At 45.1% G+C, this 26,789-nt stretch overlaps 1 protein-coding gene across 3 annotated transcripts; it reads right to left on the bottom strand.

Moving 5' to 3' along the window:
- Window positions 1-5,226: 5,226 nt before the first annotated feature.
- LOC115458026 (acyl-coenzyme A thioesterase THEM4-like) lies at window positions 5,227-18,956 on the bottom strand. 3 transcript variants are annotated; one of them, XM_030187793.1, is made up of 7 exons: window positions 18,934-18,956; window positions 11,487-11,878; window positions 11,072-11,240; window positions 8,505-8,667; window positions 8,195-8,305; window positions 6,209-6,333; window positions 5,227-5,750 (listed from the first exon to the last, which is right to left on the bottom strand). In XM_030187793.1, the coding sequence occupies exons 2-7, from the start codon at window positions 11,616-11,618 to the stop codon at window positions 5,719-5,721; spliced, it is 732 nt and encodes a 243-aa protein (XP_030043653.1). In that variant the 5' UTR covers window positions 11,619-11,878; window positions 18,934-18,956; the 3' UTR covers window positions 5,227-5,718. The 3 variants fall into 3 exon arrangements, with proteins under 3 accessions (XP_030043653.1, XP_030043651.1, XP_030043652.1); XM_030187791.1 differs by lacking the exon at window positions 18,934-18,956 and adding an exon at window positions 14,527-14,590; XM_030187792.1 differs by lacking the exon at window positions 18,934-18,956 and adding an exon at window positions 12,728-13,117.
- Between the last annotated feature and the right edge of the window lie 7,833 nt (window positions 18,957-26,789).

Raw genomic sequence — 26,789 nt, 5'->3', positions numbered from 1 at the left:
TCCTGAAGGAAAAGTCCATTGATCGTTATTACATTTTGGTTTTTTTTGCCAGGTTCTTGGGGCCTGGATTGGCCGCTGTTGGAGACAGAGTGCTGGGCTTGATGGACCTTTGGTCTTTTCCCAGCGTGGCAGTGCTTATGTGCTTATGGTTATATTTTTAGCAGTGTTACTCAAGAGCAAGACTCAGCGGTTAGTTTAATATTCTTTTAGGAAATTTGTATTAAATTACGGATAAAAGATTTGTTCTATTTTTCCTCAGTCTAGAAGTATGATTCTGATGTATTTATTTTCACACTGTATGCTAAACATCACTGTCTTATTTATGATAGTGAATAAACTACATTAAACTGAAAATACTTTTGGATAACTGATAATAAATGAAATGAAAAAAAAAATCATATTTCTTGCAGAATCTTGCACCGGCTCCTGCCTCAACAGCGATCGATGTGATTTGCTTCAGTATAAAATCCAGATTGCAGCATTTTGGGCCAGGTGCCACTTGGGAATGGCCTATACAGACTGCATCGCAGTAGTCCAAACGGGACATTATGAATACTACTAATCATTTCTATAGCACTACTAAACGTACGCAGCGCTGTACACTTGAACATGAAGAGACAGTCCCTGCTCGACAGAGCTTACAATCTAATTAGGACAAACCGGACAAATAAGAGATAAGAGTTCTCGTTACTGGAATGCTCTAGCTTCTACTTTAAAGGAGGCTGCCGACCACAATCTGTTCAAGAAGTCCCTTAAGACTTATCTATGTGGTCAATCGTACTCTTCTGTTATCTAACTTCTTACCGGCCCTCATTTGTGTCTCCTGTTGATTGCTCCCCTCCCTCGATGTTCCTTAATCTTTGCCCCGACCTTGAATTTGTATGATGTTCTTTTCATAAATGTTAGCCACATAGAGCCCGCCATGGTGGGAATCTGTGGGATATAAATGTTCTAAATAAATAAATAAGGGAATATTAATGTGAGGATGATAATATAAGGGTTCTCAACAAGTGAAAAAGGTGGGCTTTTAGCTTAGATTTGAAGACGGCCAGAGATGGAGCTTGACGTACCAGCCCAGGAAGTCTATTCCAGGCATATGGTGCAGCAAGATAAAAGGAACGGAGTCTGGAGTTAGCAGTGGAGGAGAAGGGTGCAGATACGAGAGACTTACCCAGTGAACGGAGTTCCCGGGGAGGAACATAGGGAGAGATGAGAGTGGAGAGGTACTGAGGAGCTGCAGAGTGAAGGAGTGGCCTAGTGGTTAGGGTGGTGGACTTTGGTCCTGGGGAACTGAATTTGATTACCACTTCAGGCACAGGCAGCACCTTGTGACTCTGGGCAAGTCACTTAACCCTCCATTGCCCCATGTAAGCCGCATTGAGCCTGCTGTGAGTGGGAAAGCGCGGGGTACAAATGTAAGCAAAAAAAAAAAGCACTTATAGGTCAATAAGAGGAGTTTGAACTGTATACGGAAACGGATAGGGAGCCAGTGAGTTGAGGAGAGGGCTAATATGAGCATAACGACACTGGTGGAATATTAGTCATACAGCAGAATTTTGAACAGATTGAAGAGGAGAGAGATGGCTAAGTGGGAGACCTGTGAGAAGCAAGTTGCAATAGTCTAAGCGAGAGGTGATAAGAGTGTGGATGAGGGTTCTGGTAGTGTGCTCAGAAAGGAAAGGGCGAATTTTGGTGATATTATAGAGAAAGAAACGACAAGTTTTAGCAGTCTGCTGAATATGTTCAGACAAGGAGAGGGAGGAGTCGAAGATGACCCCAAGGTTACGAGCTGATGAGACAGGAAGGATGAAAGTGTTATCCACAGAAATAGAGAATGGGGGAAGAGGAGAGGTTGGTTTTGGGGAAAGCTAAGAAGCTCAGTCTTGGTCATGTTTAGTTTCAGATGGCGCTGAGACATCCAGGCAGCAATGTCAGACAGGCAGACTGATACTTTGGCCTGGGTTTTAGCTGAGATTTCTGGTGTGGAGAGGTAGATCTGGGGGGAGTCAGCGTAAAGATGATACTGAAAACCATGGGATTAGATCAGAGTACCAAGGGAAGAAGTATAGATGGAGAAGAGAAGAGGTCACAGGACAGATCCCTGAGGTTCACCAACTGACAGTGAGATAGAAGTAGAGGAGGATCCACTAGAGTATACACTAAAGATACGCTGGGAGAGATAAGAAGAAAACCAGGAAAGAACAGAGCCCTGAAATCCAAGTGAGGACAGCGTATCAAGGAGTAGACTGTGATCAACAGTGTCAAAAGCAGCAGATAGATTGAGAAGGATGAGGATAGAATAGAGACCTTTAGATCTGGCTAGGAACAGATCATTGGAGACTTTAGCAAGCGTTGTTTCAGTTGAATGAAGGGGGCGAAAGCCAGATTGAAGTGGATCAGGAATAGCTTGAGATGAAAGAAAGTCAAGGCAACGGCGGTGAACAGCACGTTCAAGTATCTTGGATAGGAAAGGGAGGAGGGAGATGGGGCGATAGTTGGAAGGACAGGTAGGGTCCAATGAAAGTTTTTTTAAGGAGTGGTGTGACTACAGCATGTTTGAAGGCATCAGGAACAGTCGCAGTGGACAGTGAAAGATTGAGGATATGACAGATATCCTCAGAAGCTTAGCAGAGATTGGGTGGCAGAGCCGGTGGTGGGAGGCGGGGCTGGTGGTTGGGAGGCGGGGATAGTGCTGGGCAGACTTATACGGTCTGTGCCCTGAAGAGGACAGGTACAAATCAAGGTAGGGTATACACAAAAAGTAGCACATATGAGTTTATCTTGTTGGGCAGACTGGATGGACCGTGCAAGTCTTTTTCTGCTGTCATCTACTGTTACTATGCAAAAGGGATGACAGTAGGAGAGATAGTGTTAAGTAGATGGATGGGAATAGGATCAGAGGAACAGGTAGTTGGTTTTGAGGAGGAAAGAAGATGTGTAGTTTCCTCTTCAGTGATTTCAGAAAAGGAGGCAGGGGTTGGAGGGTTGAGAGAATGGACTAAGGGAAAGAGAGTTGGCGGTGACCTGGTTGAGAATTCAAGTTTAATCTTGTGAACCTTATCATGAAAGAACTCAGCCAGAGTCTGGGGGGAAAGTGAAGGGGGGGGGGGGGGTTGGAGGTGAAGGCACTTTGAGGACAGAGTTCAGTGTGGCAAAGAGATGTTGAAGGTTTGAGTCAAGAGAATTAGTCAACTGGATGTAATGTTTGGCAAGTAAAAGCAGACTGGAAGGAAGTCACCATGAATTTGAAATGTATAAAGTCAGCATGGGCACGGGATTTCAGCCAAAGGCGTTCGGCAGAGCAGGCACAGGAACGTAGGTAGCGGATTCTAGAGGTCAGCCAAGGCTGGGGTTTGGTACGTTTTTTACAGAACGGGGAATGGGAGGAGCGAGAGTACCAGAGCAGAGGACAGAATAGTATTATAGGAAGAGAGCCTCATTGACAGACTTGGCTAACATAGTGGTAGAGAAGAGCTTTGAAACACTGGAAGACAGAGTAGTAGGGTCAATAGCCTGAAGATTCCTAAATGTATTGGTTAAGATTGGACGGGACTGGGGAGGAGGGTGTTTAAGTGTGAAAGTTATCAGATGATGGTCAGAAAGGGGAAGAGCTGAGGCACAGAAACTGGAGAGTGAGCAGTTTGAGGAGAGGATAAGATCAAGACAGTGGCCGTTCTGGTGAGTGGGGGCAGTGGAGCACAGTTGAAGATTGAAAGAGGATATTAAAGCAAGGAACTGTGAAGCATAAGAGTCAGAGGGATCATTAGCATGAATGTTAAAATCCCCAAGAATGAGGGAAGGAGATGAAGGTTCAAGAAAGAAGGAAAGCCAAGCATCAGTCAGTGAGAAAGGAAGAAAGGGACTTATAAGGGGGTCGATAAATGAGTGCTACTCGGAGAGGCAGAGGAGCAAATAGATGGATGGAGTGGACTTCGAAGGAAGAAAAACAGTGAGACTGAGGTAGAAGAAGAGGTTGAAATCTACAAGAGGGAGAAAGTAGTAGCCCGACACCAACTCCACGGCCAACTGGGCATAGGGCTGCGACTTAAGCAGTGTCTTCAGGGTAAAGCCAAGTTTCAGTTAGGGCAAGCAGATGGAGAGTACGAGAGATAAAGAGGTCACGGATGTAGGGCAGTTTCTTACAGACAGAGCGGGCATTCCACAGAGCGCAAGAGAAAGGCAGGGAAGAAGGGGGGAGGAGAGGAACAGAAATTAGATTGGAGATATCACGGTGTGACCTGCAGAAATAGGATGAGAGCTGATGTGGAGGACCAGGATTGGGATTAATGTCCCCAGCGGAGAGCAGGAGAAGGAGCAAGAGAGTACGGAGAAGAGTAGGAGAGGTATGACGACAGCGACAAAGGCAAGATGTACTCTGATAGAAAGGAGATGGATGGATGAATGGAAGGAAGGAAATGTTGAAGGTTGAGAGCTGAGAAAAAGGAAGAGGAAAAAAGAGATGGTGAGATGATGAATACAGAGGGTGGACAGTGGACAGTGGTTTCAGATGGAGAAACAGATTAGGAAGGGACAGTACCAAGAAGAGAAAGTGTACTGGAGCCATAAGTAGTAACTGGGAGAAAATAAATGTAAAGAGAAAAATGCCCCACGCACCTAGAGCGGAGACCCTGAGTGGGTCGGAGTGGACCTGGGAGTCACCCCAGAGAAGGCTGTAAAGGATATGCAGATGAGCTGCAAGTCCTCCACAGCACCTGAAAGGCAGCCAGTGGTAGAGCTCGGCTCTATGGATTACTGCTGTTAGTCCACAATCCAAAGGACTGCGGCCTAATGTCCTACTTAACCCTAAAGATTATGCACAGCTAAGGTGTTTTTCTCTCCAACACTGACGTGAACTCGGCATTAACAGGCATTTCCTTCTTCAGTTTAACACACAGAATCCACTGCAATGCTGTCTGCTGCTTTTCAATTGAGAAAACACTACTGAGGAAGAGGACACAGCTCCAGCCCTTCCCACCGCTTGCCTCCGAGACTGTGCAGGGCCCCCCCAAAGCCTGACCACCACCCTCCAAATTACAGAGCTGCCTTGGGGTGCTAGTGGGACCAGTTCCAAATGCAGGGTATACTGTCTTCTCTTACTTGCTCTTTTATTCTGTGAAGGAGTCACAGAGTTAACCCCTGTCTCCTGACGCAGCCCACTCCGTTCGCTGCCAGTTTCAGAAAAGAAGTAAGGGACACAGTGGCTCTAGATCTGCAAAGGTTTATTAGCAGAAAGGCAACAGCAGCTCCAAAAGGATCCTGTAGCCATCTCCTTAATGGCTGTGCTGCAGGGATCTGGGTGCACATGTAGCAAATACTATGAAAACAGCGCCAGGAACTCTCAGTTTATTCATCTGTGGCTTTATTAAATGTCTCTCCTAAAGTCTACAGCGAGAGACGGAGGAGAAAGCAAGCACCTGAGTGCACGTGCCTTAAGAAAATACACATCATTATAAAAATAGTCATTCTTCTTTTGACTTTTACAGCAAAAAAACATATATTTAAAACACTTTCAATCCCAGGTCTCCTGTTGTGGAATCTTTAGGTTTGAGTCTAGGTGATGAATCCAGCCAATGCCACACACAGCTGCCACTGTAGAGTATCTGCCCCTGGCGCTAGCTTATAATACTGAAGAAGGGCAGCAGTTACTGACGAGATGAGCCTGAGGTGGGGTGAGATGGCTCGGACACTTCCAGCTCCTCTGGAGGAGAATGTAACAACTCACTCGGACATTTTCATTTGAATAAATAAAGCTGAAAAGCAGAAGACAAGAGGCAGAAAGTAAGACCTGGCAGGAACCTTGAAGAAGAGATATAAAAACATCTAACCCACCCGGCAGCTGCCAGCAGGGCAACTGGAGCCAGGCTACAGCTCGAATTCTGTTACCAGCGTTGTTCGCTCTGGTGTTCTTTTGCATTCTGTGTGTCCCCAGAATTGCATCCAGCCCTGAATCCCCTGGCGCACTCTGTGTGTCCCTGATTCTGAATCCCCTGGCGCTCTGTGTGTTCCCAGCCCTGAATCCCCTGGCACTCTGTCTGTGCACTCTTTCTCTCTCTAGCAGTCTGGCCTGGGACTCTCTCTCGTCACCTGTGCCCAGTACTGTACCTGCTAAGCAGGGAGTCTCTCCCTGTGTGTCTAGCACTCCAGCCCTGCTTTATTCTGTAATAGATCAAGTGAGCTGATGGATCGGTGAACAGACTGTTTGTCTTACCAGTTGCCTCTATGTGGAGCACCTGGCTATCTGCACTCCGGATCTCAGTGCTCATGAAGATCTTCCGGCCCTCTATTTTATCCACTCTGCACTGTACCTCCACCGTGGAACCCAGCGTGATAGGGCTGCAAAACACAGCAAAGGACAGCAGTGAGGGAATACGGGCGTGATGGATTGCGGTTTTAAAAAAATTATTTTATTAAAAAATACACAAATATATCAGCAATGTGAAACAAAGAACAATAACAATCCAAATAGGACATATTTAACATACACATTATAAACCCTCTCCCAGTAACTCAAAAGAAGAAAACTGTACAGTTCCTACATAAAGCTTGGTAGGCCTGTATTCATAGGGCCTCCCACTGCACCCAATCACCCCACCCAAATTTTCCCTATCCAAACCAAAAATCTGCCCTCCCCGACAAAAGATTCCTGCCCCCCCCCTCTTATTTGCATAAAGAGGAATAAAGATGGCCTGCTTCCAACTTCAGAGACGCAACTCATTAAGGATGAGACCAGGAGCCCTGGGCGACAAGGGGGTAGATGCACTAAAACCATCGCTGAAGCCCTTAGCGAATCGGTAAGCAACGGGAATGCATCAAGGAAATCGCATGCAAATGAGCTGGTCGCTGCTAGCTCATTTGCATGGGATTTCCTTCCAAGTCAGTCGGCCAGCTGAGCATGCGCAGAGCAGCCAAGCGTTATACTGGCTGCTCTGCGCATGCCACGGACGTCCTTTACGGAAAGAAAAAAAAAAAAGTCATCCCCATAATTGGGAGGGAGATCAAAGAGCTACGAGGAGGCTCCCGATGCTGCTGGCTGCTATTGGCGGCTTCTGCTCCAGCCGCCTTGCTCCTTTCTGTCTGCCCCGGGGTGTTAGCAGCACGTCCGATGCCCCTCCAGGTCTCTCTCAGCCAATCACAGCGCGTGTAGCTGTCACTGGTGTCAGCTAAACGCGGTGTGATTGGCTGAGAAAGACCTGTGTGTCGGAGTCATGTTCGTGCCCCCAAAGACATCAACACCCCTTCAATACTTAAAAACACAGTCCAATACCATTTATGGTAGATGCTGAATGGTGGGGGGGGTTTTACATGTGAAATTAAATAAAACCGCTGCATGCATGGGGTTTTGTAGGAAGGGGCTGTCCTTCTTGACATAACCTTGAAATGAACTGCTACTGTCAGTGCATCCCTTTTCAGATTACCCATGAAGATGGCTGATAAATATTTGCATACAATGGAGGGAGGGCACATAAGTTGCACATAGGGTGCCCTGAGGTTCTATACTTTTGCCAATTCTTTTTCATTTATTTCTCAGTCCTCTTGCTACATAACACAGTCCAAAGCTATCAGTGGCTACTGTTTAGCTGATGATGTCCAACTGGTTCATCTTGTGGACCCTTAATCCGCTGATCTTGCTCCCCTGAATGAGTGCCTTGTGGAAGGGTCAAGCTGGATTATGGACAATCCCCGCCCTGAACCAATGGTGATGGGTCAGCAACTTGCCCTTATGTTACTTTCTCTCTGAAGATTTGGGGATTTATTTAGACTCCCACCCAAATCTCCTCCATTGGATCTAATTCTTCACAAGAAACAAGATTTCACACTTGACCCTACTTCAATTATTAATGCTCTACATGTTGTAATTCACGCCCTACCCATCTCATACTTAGATTATTGCAATACACTGTATAACGGCATTTCCCATTCCTCTCTTAAGACTGCAACTTATCCAAAATACTGCTCTCAATCTGATTGCGTGCTGTCTGCACGTACAAATGTCATTTTATCAAGTTCACACGTGTGCATTGCAACTCTCTCTCTCTCTAGAAACGCTTAAGCACAGATCATGTAAATGTAGGCTCTGTTTCCCGCATTTAAAACAAGTTCTACACATGGAAAATGCTCTTGTACCTGCCACTACACACTCAATCACTGCCCCCTCTCTCCAGTCATAGTAAACCCTGCAGCTGAGGCAACTCACCTCCTATAGTTAATATTCAGGTTTGCAGTCTTCACCTTCCCCAACGTGCAAATAGCGCAAGCACCGGATGTAGTATCAACAATCGTAGCAATGGCGCCCCCGTGAGTAAGCCTGGAATAAATAAACGACAGACCAGAATCAATAATCTGTACGTGGACATATCGCGATACAGCGAGGTGCAAAGGAAGCGTCTCGAGAGCTCAGCTAAGCTCGCGGCATTGTGTGTGTGTGTATTAGCCCTACTGCTAAACTCATTTCACGTCTCTTGAACTAACTGCAGGGGGAACACTGGGTGGGAGGGTCTACGTACCCAATGGGACCTTCCAGGTAGGGGCCTGCCTGAAAAATGCCCACAGTCCTCAGCTCAGCTTGGTTGTAGAACATGACGTATTCGAAGCCCAGGCCTTCCACATCCAGGTTCCTGGTGAAGAGACGAGTGGTCACTTGGGGTTTTGCACTATCTGGACATTGCTCTGTTGAGAAGAAGTACCAGCATCACGATCAGTATTGACTGCAGTCGGATTTAGTACTGTGCATGTTATATACCTTAATGCTAGCGCAGTAAGCAGTATATTAAGATAAGAAGTCAGTCAGTGTCTCCCCCTGCTCAGCCTGTACACAAAGACGGGCCATGCGGTCAATCCAATCCAAGAATCGGATGTGCTGAGGGCTCAGGTTCCCTAACTGCACTATTCTCTGAAGAGTCCTCATGTCCAGGGCTGTGGCAGTCAGCAGTTCCACACTCTCTGACTCTCCTATCTTTTCTGAACTCAATGCAAAGGGAAGGATTAATTAGCTACCCTGCATTTCCCTGCTGGTTTTACACAATAAGTACATAAGTAATGCCACACTGGGAAAAGATCAAGGGTCCATCGAGCCCAGCATCCTGTCCACGACAGCGGCCAATCCAGGCCAAGGGCACCTGGCAAGCTTCCCAAACGTACAAACATTCTATACATGTTATTCCTGGAATTGTGGATTTTTCCCAAGTCCATTTAGTAGCGGTTTATGGACTTGTTCTTTAGGAAACCGTCTAACCCCTTTTTAAACTCTGCTAAGCTAACTGCCTTCACCACGTTCTCCGGCAACGAATTCCAGAGTTTAATTATGCGTTGGGTGAAGAAAATTTTTAGCAAGTTTTTGTATGGCACTGCACTCTTTTCTTTCAGGTCGGGTCATGCTTTTTCTACATCATACACAGGGAGACAATTTTCAAAAGGTTTTTCACATCGAAGATAGCAATGACAGAACTGCACACGTGAACACGCGTGACCAAGTATCTGTGCCAACAGCAGCAAGTATACGCATACACGGACCATGCGTGGGCATTCCCGGGGGCTCAGTTTGTGCACATACTTTGTGAAATGCACACCGAGTCTGTGCACACTGGTGGAGCAGGTGAAATTATTTTGTGCTACCGGAGCTACATCTGGAAGTCTGTTGTGTCAAGGAACAGAATCCCCTAATGTACAACCAAGTCAGTCAGTCAACATACCAGAAAATATGCAGATAAACAGCTCAGTTCTACTTCCGTGAGGTGTAAAAACGCATCCTTTTGAATTCACTGCAGTCTTAATCATCGGTCCACTTCGGGGCTCAAAGTACACCTTCATTATTTCATTTCTTAAAGATCCTTTAAAATTTCTTCATCCGTTTAAAACATGTTTACTTAGCTTTGTAATCACTAGGGTTCGGATGATTCTAACTGAAGTGAGGGCAGTTTATAAGTGGGAGTCCATTCTCTAATGCAGGGGTGTCCAACCTTGGGTTTTCAGGATTTCCCCAATGAATATGCATGCAAACAGATGGCCATACTGGGACAGACCGAAGGCCCATCAAGCCCAGCATCCTGTTTCCAACAGTGGCCAGTCCAGGTTACAAGTACCTGGCAAGATCCCAAAACAGTACAATATATTTTATGCTGCTCATCCTAGAAATAAGCAGTGGATTTTCACCAAGTCCATCTTAATAATAGCTTATGGACTTTTTTTTTTTTTTTTTAGGAAGTTATCCAAACCTTTCTAAAACCCCATTAAGCTAACTGCTTTTACTATACTCTCTGGCAATGATTTCCAGAGTTTGAATACACGTTGAGTGAAAAAATAATTTTCTCTGACTTTTTAAATATATTACATTGTAGTTTCATTACGTGCCCCCTAGTCCTAGTATTTTTGGAAAGAGTGAAAGCAATTCACGTCTACCCACCTGTTCCACTGTACTCTATCATATCTCCCCTCCAAGCTGAAGTGCCCTAGCCGCTTTAGCCTTTCCTCACAGGGAAGTTATCCCATCCCCTTTATCACTTTTATCACCTTTTCTAGTTCCACTTATCTTTTTGGAGATGAGATTGAAGGGGGGCAGACTCAAGAAAAATGTCAGGAAGTATTTTTTCACGGAGAGAGTAGTGGATGCTTGGAATGCCCTCCCGCGGGAGGTGGTGGAAATGAAAACTGTAACGGAATTCAAACATGCATGGGATAAGCATAAAGGAATCCTGTGCCGAAGGAATGGATCCTCAGGAGCTTAGTCAAGATTGGGAGGTGGGGCTGGTGGTTGGGGGGCGGGGATAGTGCTGGGCAGACTTGTACGGTCTGTGCCAGAGCCGGAGGCGGGGATAGTGCTGGGCAGACTTATACAGTCTGTGCCAGAACCGGTGGTGGGAGGTGAGGCTGGTGGTTGGGAGGCAGGGATAGTGCTGGGCAGACTTATACGATCTGTGCCCTGAAAAGGACAGGTACAAATCAAGGTAAGGTATACACAAAAAGTAGCACATATGAGTTTATCTTGTTGGGCAGACTGGATGGACCGTGCAGGTCTTTTTCTGCCGTCATCTACTATGTTACTATGATCTGGGGAGAATTTCACAGATAGACTCACCTGCCTTGCCTATTAAATGAGTTGCAGTTACATTGTAAGAAGGAAGTCGTATCCAGCTCCCCTGCTGACTCAGCTCCATATACTTGTTGTACAGATTCCTCATGTTTTGGCTCCAGCTAGGATTGGGAAGGGAGAAGTCCTTGACCTCCTCAGCACAAGGCCATGTTACCTGCAAACCTCAACACAGAGAGAGATGTGAAAACATTGCCTAAGGCATCAAAGGCATAGCCAGGACTTACTTATCAGATAACTAGAGTACTACTCTGCTATTTGGGTTTGGTTCTGCAGATTATATATTGCGCTTAGTACAATTCTACAGGCTGAAGCAAGAATATTAAATGCTATTTTAAACACTTCTGCACTACTGAAGTTATTTTGCTAGCCTAGCTGAACCACAGCCACATGGGATACTCACCCTGAGGGCTCGGGACGGAAGGTAAGCAGCTGGTACACTTCTCCTATAAAGAAGGTTTGGAAGCACTGGCTGTTCCCGAAGCCATGTAATTTGGGTCAACCCCTTAATTAGCCTCACACTGCACCTAAACATACTGTTACAGTCTCTGAGCACTGGTGACCCTTCCCAGGCAGCCTTCAGCTGAGCAGTCAGTGCTGGCACCGAGTCAGCTTGACTGCTGGCACTATGCTTTCCTGAACAGGAGCCAGCTTCCTAGTACCGTGTTACCCAAACTCCTGGAGAAGTGACAGCCTCCCAGTACTGTACTGCTTGAATTCCCAGCGACAGATCAATGGCCTAGTCCCACACTGTCCAAACTCCAAGGAACAACTACCACATCTGTTTTGGCAAGGCTGTGAAGAGGAAAAGACCATAAATGTACTGTAAAAAAATCAATTTCTTTCTTAATCCAGTAGTTTATATACAAAGATTAAACTAATAACAGGTCACCTAAACACTTTTCAGAGAAAGTGAAATGTATTTACACATTTTTATTTTTGTTACATTTGTACCCCACACTTTCCCACTCATGGCAGGCTCAATGCGGCTTACATATTGTATACAGGTACTTATTTGTACCTGGGGCAATGGAGGGTTAAGTGACTTGCCCAGAGTCACAAGGAGCTGCAGTGGGAATTGAACCCAGTTCCCCAGGATCAAAGTCCACCACCCTAACCACTAGGTCGCTCCTCCACATGTTAATTTCCTTTCCTTCAAACCTGCTAGACCAGTCCAGATGAATGAGGGTGGGGAGGAGAAATGGACCCTGGGGGGGGGGGGGGGGGGGGGGGCAGCAGGGAAGAGAGCTGGGACAGGAATATGCTAGGGGATGGAGGGAAAGGGAGATGTAGCCCACCCTAGTCTCATTCAGTGCAGACAGGGAGAGGAGAAACCACTGCTTGGTCTGGGATTAGTAGCACTGACTGTTGCTACTATTTGGGTTTCTATATACAATATAAAGGGGGAAAAGGAAAACCACTCCAGAATAAATCATATCAGAAAAGAACAGGAGTAGAAGTCTTGTGGCACAATACTCACTAAAGAAAATGTTTATATCTTTGAAAGGTTATATGTGTGTGTTAGACAAAGAGGCCTCACATGTTAATTATGAAAAGGCTGTAGGATCTCCTGTTGCAGAGTATGTTGGTGGCTGCTGTGACCACAAGGCCCCATCTCTCAATGGATCTAAACCAAAGACTCACCCTTTTGGGGAGCGGGTCTTCCAGGCTGCTGCTCCCTCACCTGCCAGTGTGTGTGTGCCCCAGTTGACTATCCTGTACTGCTGCTACCTGTTCTTTTACTCTGGGTTTTTTTTTTTAAGTAACTTTATTCCCCTAACAGACAGCAAAAGAGAATAAAGCCTTAGAGAGAGTTTTTTTTTTTTCTGGTTTTCAACAGGGTCACACTGGGGGTAGGGGGAGGTACATTAGGTGTGGCTGCAGTGGATTGTGCCTTGGGGATTCAGGCCTAGCAAAACAAACCCGCTGAACCAGACCAAACTACACCATGTGCTAGACGTAAAGAAATACTGAAGGGTTCCAGAGTGCACCAGCACTTATACCAGTGATATTACTGGAAGAGTTCAGTTTCTTTAACATCCATCTGCTGGCAGGGGGGGATGCAACCCATTCATCTGGATTGATCTAGTAGGATAAAAAGGGAAAAAAAAACTATTTTATAAGGTAAAAGACAGTTGTTATTTGTCTTTATAACTTAAGCCTAGCCCTTCCCTTGCTTTTCTCTTCCTCTCCCCTATCTCTGGGCCAGATGCACTAAACTTAACAATCCATTAACGTGGGTTTTAAACTGGTTCTAGCCAGTTTAACGTACAAGTAGTAAACCAGGACATGCACAAAAGGGCATTGTCCTATCACGGTAGCAGCTAACGAAAACGGAATGCAGATGAGCAAATTAGTATTATAATGTGTATAAATCGTATTGTAATGTGATGCACTATTGTTTTCTGATTGCCTAACCGTGGAAAATCTAACGGGAGGTCTGTACCTCTCGTTGGGTTTGTGCAGGATTTATTCGCCTCTAAAAACTTCTATAAATTTAACCGAAAAAAAAAATTGGGAAAAAAAAAACGTCGGGACGTCCTTTATGGACGTCCTTCACTCAAAACAACAAAAAAAGCAACCAGCTGGAAACCTTTGCCTAGCCACGTCCATGTGCTCGTCAGGGCTGTCCTTCTAAAGTGCCTAACATGGACGTCCTTCACTAACAAAAAAAAAAGGACGTCCCTGACGTTTTTCTCCCAGATTTTTTTGTGATGGGTGTCCTTCTGTAATGACCACCGCCGGAGAGATGTGCGAGGACGTCCAAATCAAAAAAACTATTTGCACGTCTCTTTTGATTATGCCCCTCCTCCAGGTCTCTCTCAGCCAATCACAGCGCGTTTAGCTGACAGCTAAACGCGCTGTGATTGACTGAGACCTGGAGGCGGGGCATCGGACGTGCTGCTAACATCCCGGGCCAGACAGAAAGCCGCAAGGCGGCCGGAGCAGAAGCCGCCGATAGCTGCCAGCAGCATCGGGAGCCTGCTCGTAGCCCTTTGATGTCCCTCCCAATTATGGGGATGACTTTTTTTTTCTTTCAGTGAAGGTCGCATAACGCTTGGCTGCTCTGCGCATGCTCAGCTGGCCGACTGGCTTGGAAGGAAATCCCATGCAAATGAGCTAGCAGCGACCAGCTCATTTGCATGCGATTTCCTTGATGCATTCCCGTTGCTTACCGATTCGCTAAGGGCTTCAGCGATGGTTTTAGTGCATCTACCCCCTTCGGCCCCTCCCCCTTTTGCTCTCCTCTCCCTTCCCCCCTCTCCTTCCCCTCCTGCTGTCCTCCCCCTTCCCTCCCCCCTATCCAATTCCTTATCTTTCTCTCTCCAGTCTCTCTTCCATCCCCTTTCCACTCTCCCCATCTCCCCTCTATTCTTTTTATTATCTCTTGCCCCCCCCCCCCCTCTCCCCACCCGATTCCTCCCTTTCTTTCCCTTACTTACCTCCACCAGAACTGAAGGTCTTTGGAAAGAGCAGGAGGAGGAGGAGGAGCGTTGCGGAGCAAAGGTGAAAGGTGCTCTGACGTCACAGCGCCCTGCCTCCGCACCAAGGACGAAGCGCACGTGCTGCTCCACCAACGGCCGGAAAGCTCGTTTCCCAGGCAACCGGGAGACGCCAGCAGCGCAGTGACGTCACTCCGCTTCCTGCCGGGCGGCCAATGCCCTGTGTGTCACGTGACGGAGGAGCTGCTCGGCTGTCATCATGGTGACGGTAGGGCTGGCCTGGAGGACCGGAACCGTGAGAATCCCACTCCCAGAGTTCAAAGGTAAAACCGTGGCTGAGGCCAAAGGGAAATACTCACTGTGGAACCCTAACCCCGCCCCTCCTCTCCCCCCTCCCTCCCGCCTCCTGCTGGCTTCCCTGGGGAAACACGTGCACAAATGATCCAGTCCCTTCCATTTCTAGACATTTTTTTCATGAAATTTTAATAACAGGAGTAGGAAATGCAAATTGCAAGAAATAATCAGTTAATCACACCAAAGAGGGAGGGTAGGGGGGAAGGAAGCAGCAATTTGTGAATGCATTCAAAGCAAAACCTGCAATTTTACACTGGAGTACTAAGAAGAACTCTCCAGAACCTGCCTCATACACTCTTATTAACTGTTAAATGAATTATTGGGAAAACACATGGACGATTTGCGTTACAAGACGTATGAGGAGAGACTTGCTGACTTGAACATGTATACCCTGGAGGAAAGGAGGAACAGGGGTGATATGATACAGACATTCAAATATCTGAAAGGTATTAATCCACAAACGAACCTTTTCTGGAGAGGGGAAGGCGGTAGAACGAGAGGACATGATATGAGAGTGAAGGGGGGCAGACTCAGGAAAGATGTCAGGAAGTATTTTTTCACGGAGAGAGTAGTGGATGCTTGAAATGCCCTCCCGCGGGAGGTGGTGGAAATGAAAACAGTAACGGAATTCAAACATGCGTGGGATAAACATAAAGGAATCCTGTTCAGAAGGAATGGATCCTCAGGATCTTAGCCGAAATTGGGTGGCGGAGCCGGTGGGGGGAAGAGGGGCTGGTGGTTGGGAGGCGATGATAGTGCTGGGCAGACTTATACCGTCTGTGGCAGAGCCAGTGGTGGGAGGCGGGGCTGGTGGTTGGGAGGCGGGGATAGTGCTGGGCAGACTTATATGGTCTGTGCCAGAGCCGGTGGTGGGAGGCGGGGATAGTGCTGGGCAGACTTATACCGTCTGTGGCAGAGCCAGTGGTGGGTGGCAGAGCCGGTGGCGGGAGGTGGGGTTAGTGCTGGGCAGACTTATACGGTCTGTGCCAGAGCCGGTGGTGGGACGCGGGACTGGTGGTTGGGAGGTGGGGATAGTGCTGGGCAGACTTATACGGTCTGTGCCCTGAAAATGGCAGATGCAAATCAAGGTCAGGTATACACAAAAAGTAGCACATATGAGTTTTGTTGGGCAGACTGGATGGACCGTGCAGGTCTTTTTCTGTTCTCATCTATTATGTTACCATGTTACATGTACAAATTACCAGTAAGTACAGTTATCTGCATGTCAGTGTGGTCCAATCCCATTCACCTCTCCCTCCAGAACCTTCCATCTGTTGTCTTATTAATTATTAAATACATGTACAAATTATACTTTCAATAGTGTCATCTGGATGTGAATGTGGTCCGTTCCCCTACTGCTCCAGAACCTGTCTTCTGCTGTCTTAATAACTGTTAAATGCATTACTGGAGTAACACATGTACAAATTATCATGTCATTAAATTAAAGTGGATGTCAATGTGATCCAGTCTCTTCCTACTCCACAGCCTGGACTCTGCCCCATTCCCCTCTCCATCCAGAACCACCTGAACCCATCTCCTGCTGACTTATTAACTGTTAAATAAATTATTGTGGAAACACATGTACAAATTACCTGTCACTAGAGTTATCTGCATGTGAATGTGGTCCAGTCCCTTCCTCAACAACCACCAGAACCCATCTCTTGCTTTGTTTTTTAACTGCTAAATGCATTACTGCTGTAAACTCATGTACAAGTTATTCTGTCAGTAAAATTATCTGAATTTGAATCATTAGAACCCATCTCCTTCTGTCTTATTAACTAGTAAATGCATCAGACCAGATGCATTCCACATATTTACAAAGGTGGTTTTCATGGGTGATGATGCAGAGGAACTGAAAGAAATCTCGGTGAACCTGGAAAATGTACTGAATCGAATCAACAAATTAAAAAGTAGTAAATCGCATGTACCAAAGGGTACTGAAAGAACTCTGACCTGAAATTGCTGATTGGCTGTTAGTACCCTACCTTAGCTGAGATAATATTTAACCATTTCTCTGACCTCATGTGCAACTTTCTTTAAATCAATCACTTTACTTTCTAAACTCTTCCTACCATCTTACCTATCTATATGTTACATCTTTGCTTTACTACTACTACTTATCATTTCTATAGCGCTACTAGACGTACGCAGCGCTGTACACTTGAACATGAAGAGACAGTCCCTGCTCGACAGCTTACAATCTAATTAAGGCAGACAAACAGGACAAACAAGAGATAAGGGAAAAGTGAGGATGATAAAGTAAGGGTTCTGAACAAGTGAATAAGGGTTAGGAGTTGAAAGCAGCATCAAAAAGGTGGGCTTTTAGCTTAGATTTGAAGACGGCTAGAGATGGAGCTTGATGTACCGGCTCAGGAAGTCTATTCCAGGCATATGGTGCAGCAAGATAAAAGGAACGGAGTCTGGAGTTAGTGGTGGAGGAGAAGGGTGCAGATAATAGAGATTTACCCAGTGAACGGAGTTCCCAGGGAGGAATGTAGGGAGAGATGAGAGTGGAGAGGTACTGAGGAGCTGCAGAGTGAATGCACTTATAGGTCAATAAGAGGAGTTTGAACTGTATACGGAAACGGTAGGAAGCCAGTGAATTGACTTGAGGAGAGAGCTAATATGAGCACAACGACACTGGCGGAATATTAGTCGTGCAGCAGAATTTTGAACAGATTGAAGAGGAGAGAGATGGCTAAGTGGGAGACCTGTGAGAAGCAAGTTGCAATAGTCTAAGCGAGAGGTGATAAGAGTGTGGATGAGGGTTCTGGTAGTGTGCTCAGAAAGGAAAGGGCAAATTTTGGTGATATTAAGAAAGAAACAACAGGTTTTAGCAGTCTGCTGAATACGTGCAGAGAAGGAGAGGGAGGAGTCGAAGATGACCCCAAGGTTACAAGCTGATGAGACAGGAAGGATGAGAGTGTTATCCACAGAAATAGAGAATGGGGGAGGAGGAGAAGTTGGTTTAGGGGAAAGATAAGAAGCTCAGTCTTGGTCATATTTAGTTTCAGATGGCGGTGAGCCATCCAGGCAGCAATGTCAGACAGGCAGGCTGATTCTTTGGCCTGGATTTCGGCTGAGATTTCTGGTGCGGAGAGGTAGATCTGGGAGTCATCCGCGTAAAGATGATACTGAAAACCATGGGATGAGATCAGAGTACCAAGGGAAGAAGTATAGATGGAGAAGAGAAGAGGTCCCAGGACAGATCCCTGAGGTACACCAACTGACAGTGGGATAGAAGTAGAGGAGGATCCACTAGAGTATACACTAAAGGTACGCTGGGAGAGATAAGAAGAAAACCAGGAAAGAACAGAGCCCTGAAATCCAAGTGAGGACAGCATATCAAGGAGTAGACTGTGATCAACAGTGTCAAAAGCAGCAGATAGATTGAGAAGGATGAGGATAGAATAGACCTTTACTCTTCAGTATCGATTATAATGTTCTATTACGTGTTGACATTGTAAGTAGTATACCATGCCTTACTTTGTATTGGTTTTGAATATTTTTACTGCTGTAATTGTCTATTGCTCATGTTTGATCTATTCTTACTGTACACCGTCTCTTGAGCGAATTCCTTCAAAAAGGCAGTAAATAAATCCTAATAAATAAATAATCTGTAACCTGTTATTAAAATCGTCTGTAGTACCTGGAGGGTGGCCAATGTAACGCTGCTTTTTATAAAGAGTTCCAGGGGTGATCTGGGTAATTACAGACCAGCAAGTCTGACGTCAGTTCTGGGCAAATTAGTGGAAACTATTATAGAGAATAAAATTACAGAGTCCATAGATAAACATGGTTTAATAGGACAGAGTCAGCATGGATTCAGCTAAGGAAAATCTTGCCTCACCAATTTGCTTCATTTCTTTGAAGGTATGAATAAACATGTTGATGTCGTGTATATAGATTTTCAGAAAGCTGTATTAATTAATTCAGTGTAAATGTTTAGGTCTTTTTACCACCTCTCCAAATCTACATATACCAGTTACCCACAATTTGTAGAGATAAAAGACCAAGGCTGCCGTTTATGAGAAAAGTAATTTATTTACTTACCAAGTATTGATACAATTTAATATTTTCTCATGGGAGGATAGAACTACTGCATACATATGCTCTCTGTATCTATCACTCCAACATACTGAACTGAAACAGCTTTTTTTATACACTTGTGTTTAACAGTGATTTACAAGGCTTCAGCCAGTTAGTTATCTTACTCTGGATCATCTGGTCTTTTTTCAAAACTATCTGGTTTCCCTCACCTGCTATACCACATTCTCATGTTTGTTTATGCTTCCTCCTTTCCCAGGCCTGTTTGCCTGTAAGGATATCAGATCATAAGTTCCTGGGCCTCACGATTTATGGCCTTTGCCCTTTGACTCTACTCCAGGGTGCATAACTGTGTTTATTATCTACAAAGCTTTTGACAAAGTTCCTCATGAGACACTCTTGAGAAAATTGAAGAGTTCATGGTATTGTAGTTAATGTTCTGCTGTGGAATAGGACTTGGTTATTGGACAGAAAACAAAGGGTAGGGTTAAATGGCCATTTCTCTCAGTGGAGGAGGGTGAACAGTGGAGTGCTGCAGGGATCTGTACTGGGACCGGTGCTATTTAACGTATTTATAAATGATCTGGAAATTGAAACAACAAGTGAAGTGATTAAATTTGCAGGTGACACAAAATATTCAAGGTTGTAAAAAACCACATGTGGACTGTGAAAAATTGCAGAAAAACCTTAGGAAATTGGAAGACTGGGCATCCAAATGGTAGATGACAAATGCAAAGTGATGTACATTGGGAAGAAGAATCCAAATCCTAGTTATCTGATGCTATGGTCCACTTTAGAAGTCAGCACTCAAGAAGATCTAGGTGTCATTGTAGACAGTATGCTGAAATCTTCTGCCCAGTATGTGGCGGCAACCAAAAAAGCAAATGGGATGCTAGGAATTATTAGGAAAGGGATGGTGAATAAGATTGAAAACACTATAATGCCTTTGTGTAGCTCCATGGTGGGTCTGCACCTTGAGTATTGCATTCAGTTCTGGTTGCCATATCTTAAAAAAGGTATTAGGGGAATTAGAAAAGGTTCAAAGAAGAGCTACTGAAATTATAAAAGGGATTGATCTCCTTTAAATGGTGGAAAGGCTAAAGAAGTTAGGGCTCTTTACCATGGAAAAGAGATGGCTGAGGGGAGATATGATTGAGATCTTCAAAATCCTGAGTGGTGTAGAACAAGTAGAAGTGAATTGATTTTTGTTGTTGTTGTTTTAATTCTATCAAAACATACAAATCCAGGGGACACTCAATGAAGTTTCATGGAAATACTTTTAAAACAAATAGGAGTAAATATATATTTTTCACTCAATGAATAGTTAGTGGAACTCATTGCCGGAGGATGTGTTAACGGTTAGCATATCTGGGTTTAAAAAAAGGTTTGGACAAGTTTCTGGATTAAAATTCTGTGTCTGCTTGCTCCGGGATTGGTACCATGGAATGTTGCTACTATTTGGGATTCTGTCAGGTAATTGTGACCTGGCTTGGCCACTGTTGGACGCAGGCTACTGGGCAAAGATGGTCCATTGGTCTGACCCAGTATGGCTTTTGTTATCTTCCTATCACTGGGGAAACACATGTACAAATTATCATGTCAGTAAAGTTATTTGGCTGTGAATGTGGCCCAGTCCCTTCCTCTGCCCTATGCTCCTCCCCTCCTCCAGTTCCCTGCAGACTGAACCTCAGCCCTTCTCTCTGCAGGAAACTGAGCTGGTTTGTGATGAGACCGTTCACTGCAGAAATAGCTGAAACAGCTAAGAGCTTTCACTACCTGGGAGCACAGCCAGTATTTATCCTGCATGGAAATGTACAGGACAATGGAGTAGGGAGATGTGGATAAATGTCATGGCCTAGGAATGTCTTCATAGTGCCCCGCCCATATCTGAACCCCAAACCACACGATCCCTGTCTGGACAGAACATGGCAGCTAATCAGTATGAATCACAGGGCAGGAGGAACAGTGCCTGTTTGTTCTCCATAGCAGGCACAGGAGGACTCCTCTCCCATTACAATGCCCCTCCTCCACCCTTGTGGAAGTCACTGGCCTCACTCTTGCATACTGGGAATCCCGTCACAGTCACCCACCTCATCCTTGGATACAGGGATGCAGACACAGTGTTTCCTTGTTTTCCACAAATGATCCCTGAGGCGACTCTGCGGTTTACAATTTCGATTAGAGGTACTTTACCTACTCCTACCCTAGCTAAGATGATACTCAAGCACCTTTCTGACCTCATTTGCAACTTTCTTAAATGAATCCCTTACCTTACTACCTATGCTGACTATTAAAATGTTTTCTTATGTACTATATAGATGAACTGTCACCCCCCCTCCTCCCCCACACACACACACAATTCAGTAATGTCACAGGGATTCCCTGCCCTCAGATTCAGAGATCTCTGTTAGTGACACCCTCCATCCTATACCCTCTCCACTTCCTGATAGTGGGCCTTCATTCAGCATCCCCTCCTTCCCCCCTACTTCCATAGAGGGAGCCCCTGTCGCAGAGCCCCAATATTCCTTCCGTCCTATCACAGAAACTCACTGCCCTCAGATGCAGAGGGACCCGTGTCACAGTATGCCCTTCCCTTGCCCATACTCTCCCACTCTGGCACAGCAATGCCCCTCATGAGGGAAACCTACTCACTGTTGTATATTTCTGTATATATCTTAGTTTGATTAAAAAGTTTACATAAAGATCTGTAAACCACTGTGTGATTAGAACAGCAAACAAATTTGAAGCAGATAGCATCCTGAAATACTGAGATAAAAATGTTATGTAACTGGTACAGGTCCATGTGCTGTACAGTCTGTGTAGTTGTAACTGGATTATAAAGAGATGTTTCATGGGCTTCTACAGTGTTTGTACTTCCACCCTTGCGATTGGTTTACTGGCTTTGCTGAATAACAGCATGAGTAAAGCTCTAGAAGCTTCTAAAGAAGTGATCCATCATGGGGTCTGCTGTTGATGTTCCCACTCGTTTAGACTGGCCTGCTGTCCTTGGAGGACAGAAAAAAATGATACATCAGGCAAGTAAACTATACTAAAAAAAATACAAAATACAGCTATACCTAAGCAGACTTTAAAAAAAGAAAAAAAGGTCTGGTTATTTTGCAGAGGTGTTTAGTACGACGGTTTGTCTGGACTGATGTTGCTAGAGGACAGTGAGGACCAGCTCCTGTGACTTACTGTATTCCCTCTTCCCTTTGCACCTTTAGGGTTTCATTGACCTGGACGTTTTCTCTTTGTTGACAGAAGAAAGGGGGAAAGGGAATGGGACTTATATACCGCCTTTCTGTGGTTTTTGTAACTACATTCAAAGAAGTTTACATAGTATATACAGGTACTTATTTGTACCTGGAGAAATGGAGGGTTAACTACTACTACTACTACTTAACATTTCTAGAGCGCTACTAGGGTTACGCAGCGCTGTACAGTTTAACAAAGAAGGACAGTCCCTGCTCAAAGGAGCTTACAATCTAAAGGACGTAATGTCAAGTTGGGGCAGTCTAGAATAGAGGTAAAGTGGTTAGGTGCCGAAGGCGACATTGAAGAGGTGGGCTTTGAGTAAGGATTTGAAGATGGGCAGGGAGGGGGCTTGGCGTATGGGCTCAGGGAGTTTATTCCAAGCATGGAGTGAGGCGAGGCAGAAAGGGCGGAGCCTGGAGTTGGCGGTGGTGGAGAAGGGTACTGAAAGGAGGGATTTGTCTTGAGAGCGGAGGTTACGGGTAGGAACGTAAGGGGAGATGAGGGTAGAGAGGTAAGGAGGGGCTGCAGATCGAGTGCATTTGTAGGTTAGTAGGAGAAGCTTGAACTGTATGCGGTACCTGATCGGAAGCCAGTGAAGTGACTTGAGGAGAGGGGTGATATGAGTATATTGGTCCAGGCGGAAGATAAGACGCGCAGCAGAGTTCTGAACGGACTGAAGGGGGGATAGATGGCTAAGTGGGAAGCCAGTGAGGAGTAGGTTGCAGTAGTCAAGGCGAGAGGTAATGAGAGAGTGGATGAGAGTTTGGGTGGTGTGCTCAGAGAGGAAAGGGCAAATTTTGCTAATGTTATAGAGAAAGAAGCGACAGGTCTTGGCTATCTGCTGGATATGCACAGAGAAGGAGAGGGAGGAGTCGAAGATGACTCCAAGGTTGCGGGCAGATGAGACGGGGAAGATGAGGGTGTTATCAACTGAGATGGAGAGTGGAGGGAGAGGAGAAGTGGGTTTGGGAGGGAAGACAATAAGCTTGGTCTTGGCCATGTTCAGTTTCAGGTGACTTGCCCAGAGTCACAAGGAGCTGCAGTGGGAATTGAACCCAGTTCCCCAGGATCAGCGTGCGCTGCACTAACCACTAGGCTACTCCTCCACTCCAAACCTGGATAATTGAGGCTGTCTCAAGAACTCTTGTAACTAATAAACTGTGCAGTCTAAAATGAAGGTTATTCTATCTGTCGACACGCCCTGGACAGGCTGCATTCTCTCCCTTGTTGCCATGGAATCTGAAATATTTTGCCAGAGACCTTGGAATGAACAGGGCTTAGTGAGTCAGTAGTTACAGGCAGAGGAAACGCAGCTGGTTCCAATGAAAACAGAGACAGTTCACAACAATATGGAACAGGATTCATGTGCCAGCTTTCCAGCTCCAGAGGACGTTCACATTCCTAGAACAGTGTTTCCCAGAGGGCAAGTGGGGTAGAAGCCCTCACACAGGGCTGACAGACGGATCCTGGTACTGGAGCGTTACTTAGAAGCATGCTCCACTGAGAATGTGTAGGTTATTGCCTGGGCTCCCCTTCTAAGTTCCATTTGAGTTCAGTCATTGCATTGTTCCTGGTTTGAGAAGTATGACCTCCCTCTAAAATCACAGGTCATGGATCTTGGGGTACTGCTGGACTCATCACGTACATTGATTCTGTACATTCAATCACTTGTGGCAACTACAGTGTCTCTATCCCTATATCAAGAAGACTACTCTGATCACAGTAGATAAAAACCATAGCTACTGAAATTCCCTGCATATTGGTCAAATCAAAAATAATTTGCACCATGACTGACCACATCACACCCTCTCTGCAAAAACTGCGCTGGCTACCAGTACCTTACAGGGCCAAATTTGAAACTGTCTTTGATATTCAAGGTCCTCAGACAAAATGGACCCTCTATATACCTTTTGAAGCCTCCAAGGTCCTCTCAAGGAGCATCACTATCTGTACCTTCATCAAAAGAAACTGCACAATATGATACCTTCCAACGAGCCTTCTCAGGAGTAGCCTCCACACTGTGGGACTCGGGGCTACACCGAACTCTAATTCAGGAAGCAGTTGAAACCCTGGCTCTTCTCCCAGGCCTTTAATACATGTGGAGACTAACTGTTCACTCACTTTGCACTTGGACCAGCTTGCTGCACAACCCAGTCACTGAGCCAGTTCCTCATATCTTATTCAGCTGTACATATAATTTGCCTTCAGTTTTGCCTCCTTCCCCCTGGCTGAAAAAAAAATCAGTGCAGTGAAATCAAAAAGACTATTTCACAACAATAGCCAAATGATACACCAATACTAATGTGATTCGAAGGCCAAGAGATAAACATAAGAATAGCCATTCTGAGTGAGACTTGATGGTCCATCAAGTCTAGTGTCCTTCTTCCAACAGTGACCAATCTAGGTCTCAAAGAGTAGCAAGATTCCATGCTACGAATCCCAGGGATAAGCAGTGGCTGTCCCATGTCTGTATTAATTGCAGATTATGAACTTTTCTTCCGTGTAACTTCATTGAGTATCCCCTAGTCTTTGTTCTTTTTGAAAGAGTAAGAAATCGATTCACTTTTACCCATTGAGTATTGTGTTCAATTCTGGTCGCCGCATCTCAAGAAAGATATAGTAGAATTGGAAAAGGTGCAGCGAAGGGCGACTAAAATGATAGCGGGGATGGGACGACTTCCCTATGAAGAAAGACTAAGGAGGCTAGGGCTATACAGCTTGGAGAAGACACGGCTGAGGGGAGACATGATAGAGGTATATAAAATAATGAGTGGAGTGGAACAGGTGGATGTGACGCTTCTGTTCACGCTTTCCAAAAATACTAGGACTAGGGGGCATGCGATGAAACTACAGTGTAGTAAATTTAAAACAAATCGGAGAAAATTTTTCTTCACCCAACGTGTAATTAAACTCTGGAATTCATTGCCTGAGAAAGTGGTGAAGGCGGTTAGCTTAGCAGAGTTTAAAAAGGGGTTGGACGGTTTCCTAAAGGAAAAGTCCATAAACCGCTACTAAACGGACTTGGAAAAATCCAAAATTCCAGGAATAACATGTATAGAATGTTTGTACGTTTGGGAAGCTTGCCAGGTGCCCTTGGCCTGCATTGGCCGCTGTCGTGGACAGGATGCTGGGCTCGATGGACCCTTGGTCTTTTCCCAGTATGGCATTACTTATGTGCTTATGTACTTATGTACATTCTACTCCGATCTACTCAAATCATATCTCCCCTCAGCCGTCTCTTTTCCAAACTGAAGAGCCCTAACCTCTATAGCCTTTCCTCATATGAGAGGAGTTCCATCCCCTTTATCATTTTAGTCGCTCTTCTTTGAACCTTTTCTAATTCCGCTATATCGTTTTTGAGATACGGTGACCAGAATTGCACTCAATACTCAAGGAGAGGTCGCACCGTGGAGCAATACAAAGGTATTATAATATTCTTCATCTTATTTTTCATTACTTTCCTAATTATACCTAGCATCCTGTTTGCTTTTTTTGGCCACTGCCTAAATATTTTTCTTGGGTGATAAGTCCTAGGGTGCAACTTAACATCAAATAACTTTGATTTGGATTATTCTTCCCAATGTTCATCAGTTTGTATTAGTCTACATTAAATTTCATCTGCCATTTGAATGCCCAGTCTTCCAACGTCCTAAGGTCTTCCTGCAATTTTTCAGAATCTGCATGTGTTTTAACAACTTTGAATAATGTTATGTCATCATCACCTCACTTGTTCCGATTTCCAGATCATTTATAAATACACTGTATCCAGAAAAAAGTTAGCCCCCTAAACATTTTGCAATAACAACCGCAAACCTGCACCAAATTAATTAAAATTTTACGTGCACAAAGTGACAAAGTTAGTTTCTAACACAGTTGAAGTCGAACAGGCCAAATGTTTAAATCTGATGTTCAAATTGTCCCCCTTTCTCCCAAATATATTTATGCAGTTGATCCCACCACTGGTTCACTGCTCTGTCAATGATACGCTGATCAAAGTGCAGCCACTCACCAATCAATCATTCTTTCATCTGACAGCGGTAGACTCACTCCTGCAAAATTCCCCTCCAGACTCTGAGCATTTTAATTAAAACTCAGCAAGTAAGTCAGAAATTTACTGTCTCAGTTGTGGAAACTGAGATTTATGATAGTTAGTAAAAATCTCTTAACTGGGATGAGGGATTCCTCGGTATTTTAACATCATTGACGCAAATATATGTCACTTTGTACACAAAAATTTTTAATTCAGTACAGGTTTGAGGTTATTTCAAAATGTTTAGCAGGCTCACATTTTTGTGGACACGCGTGTTAAATAGCACTGGTCCCAGTATAGATCCCTTAAGCACTCCAGTATTCATCCTCCTCCACTGAGAAAAATGGCCTTTTAACCCTACCCTCTGTTTTCTTTCCATTAACCAGTTCCTATTCTCCTATCCATAGTAACATACATAGTAACATAGTAGATGACGGCATAAAAAGACCCGCGCGGTCCATCCAGTCTGCCCAACAAGATAACTCATATTTGCTGCTTTTTGTGTATACCCTACTTTGATTTGTACCTGTGCTCTTCAGGGCACAGACCGTATAAGTCTGCCCAGCACTAGCCCCGC

This window comes from Microcaecilia unicolor, chromosome 14 (genome assembly GCF_901765095.1).
Source record: "Microcaecilia unicolor chromosome 14, aMicUni1.1, whole genome shotgun sequence".
Lineage (NCBI taxonomy): Eukaryota > Metazoa > Chordata > Amphibia > Gymnophiona > Siphonopidae > Microcaecilia > Microcaecilia unicolor.
This window is presented reverse-complemented; position numbering and strand designations above follow the sequence as displayed.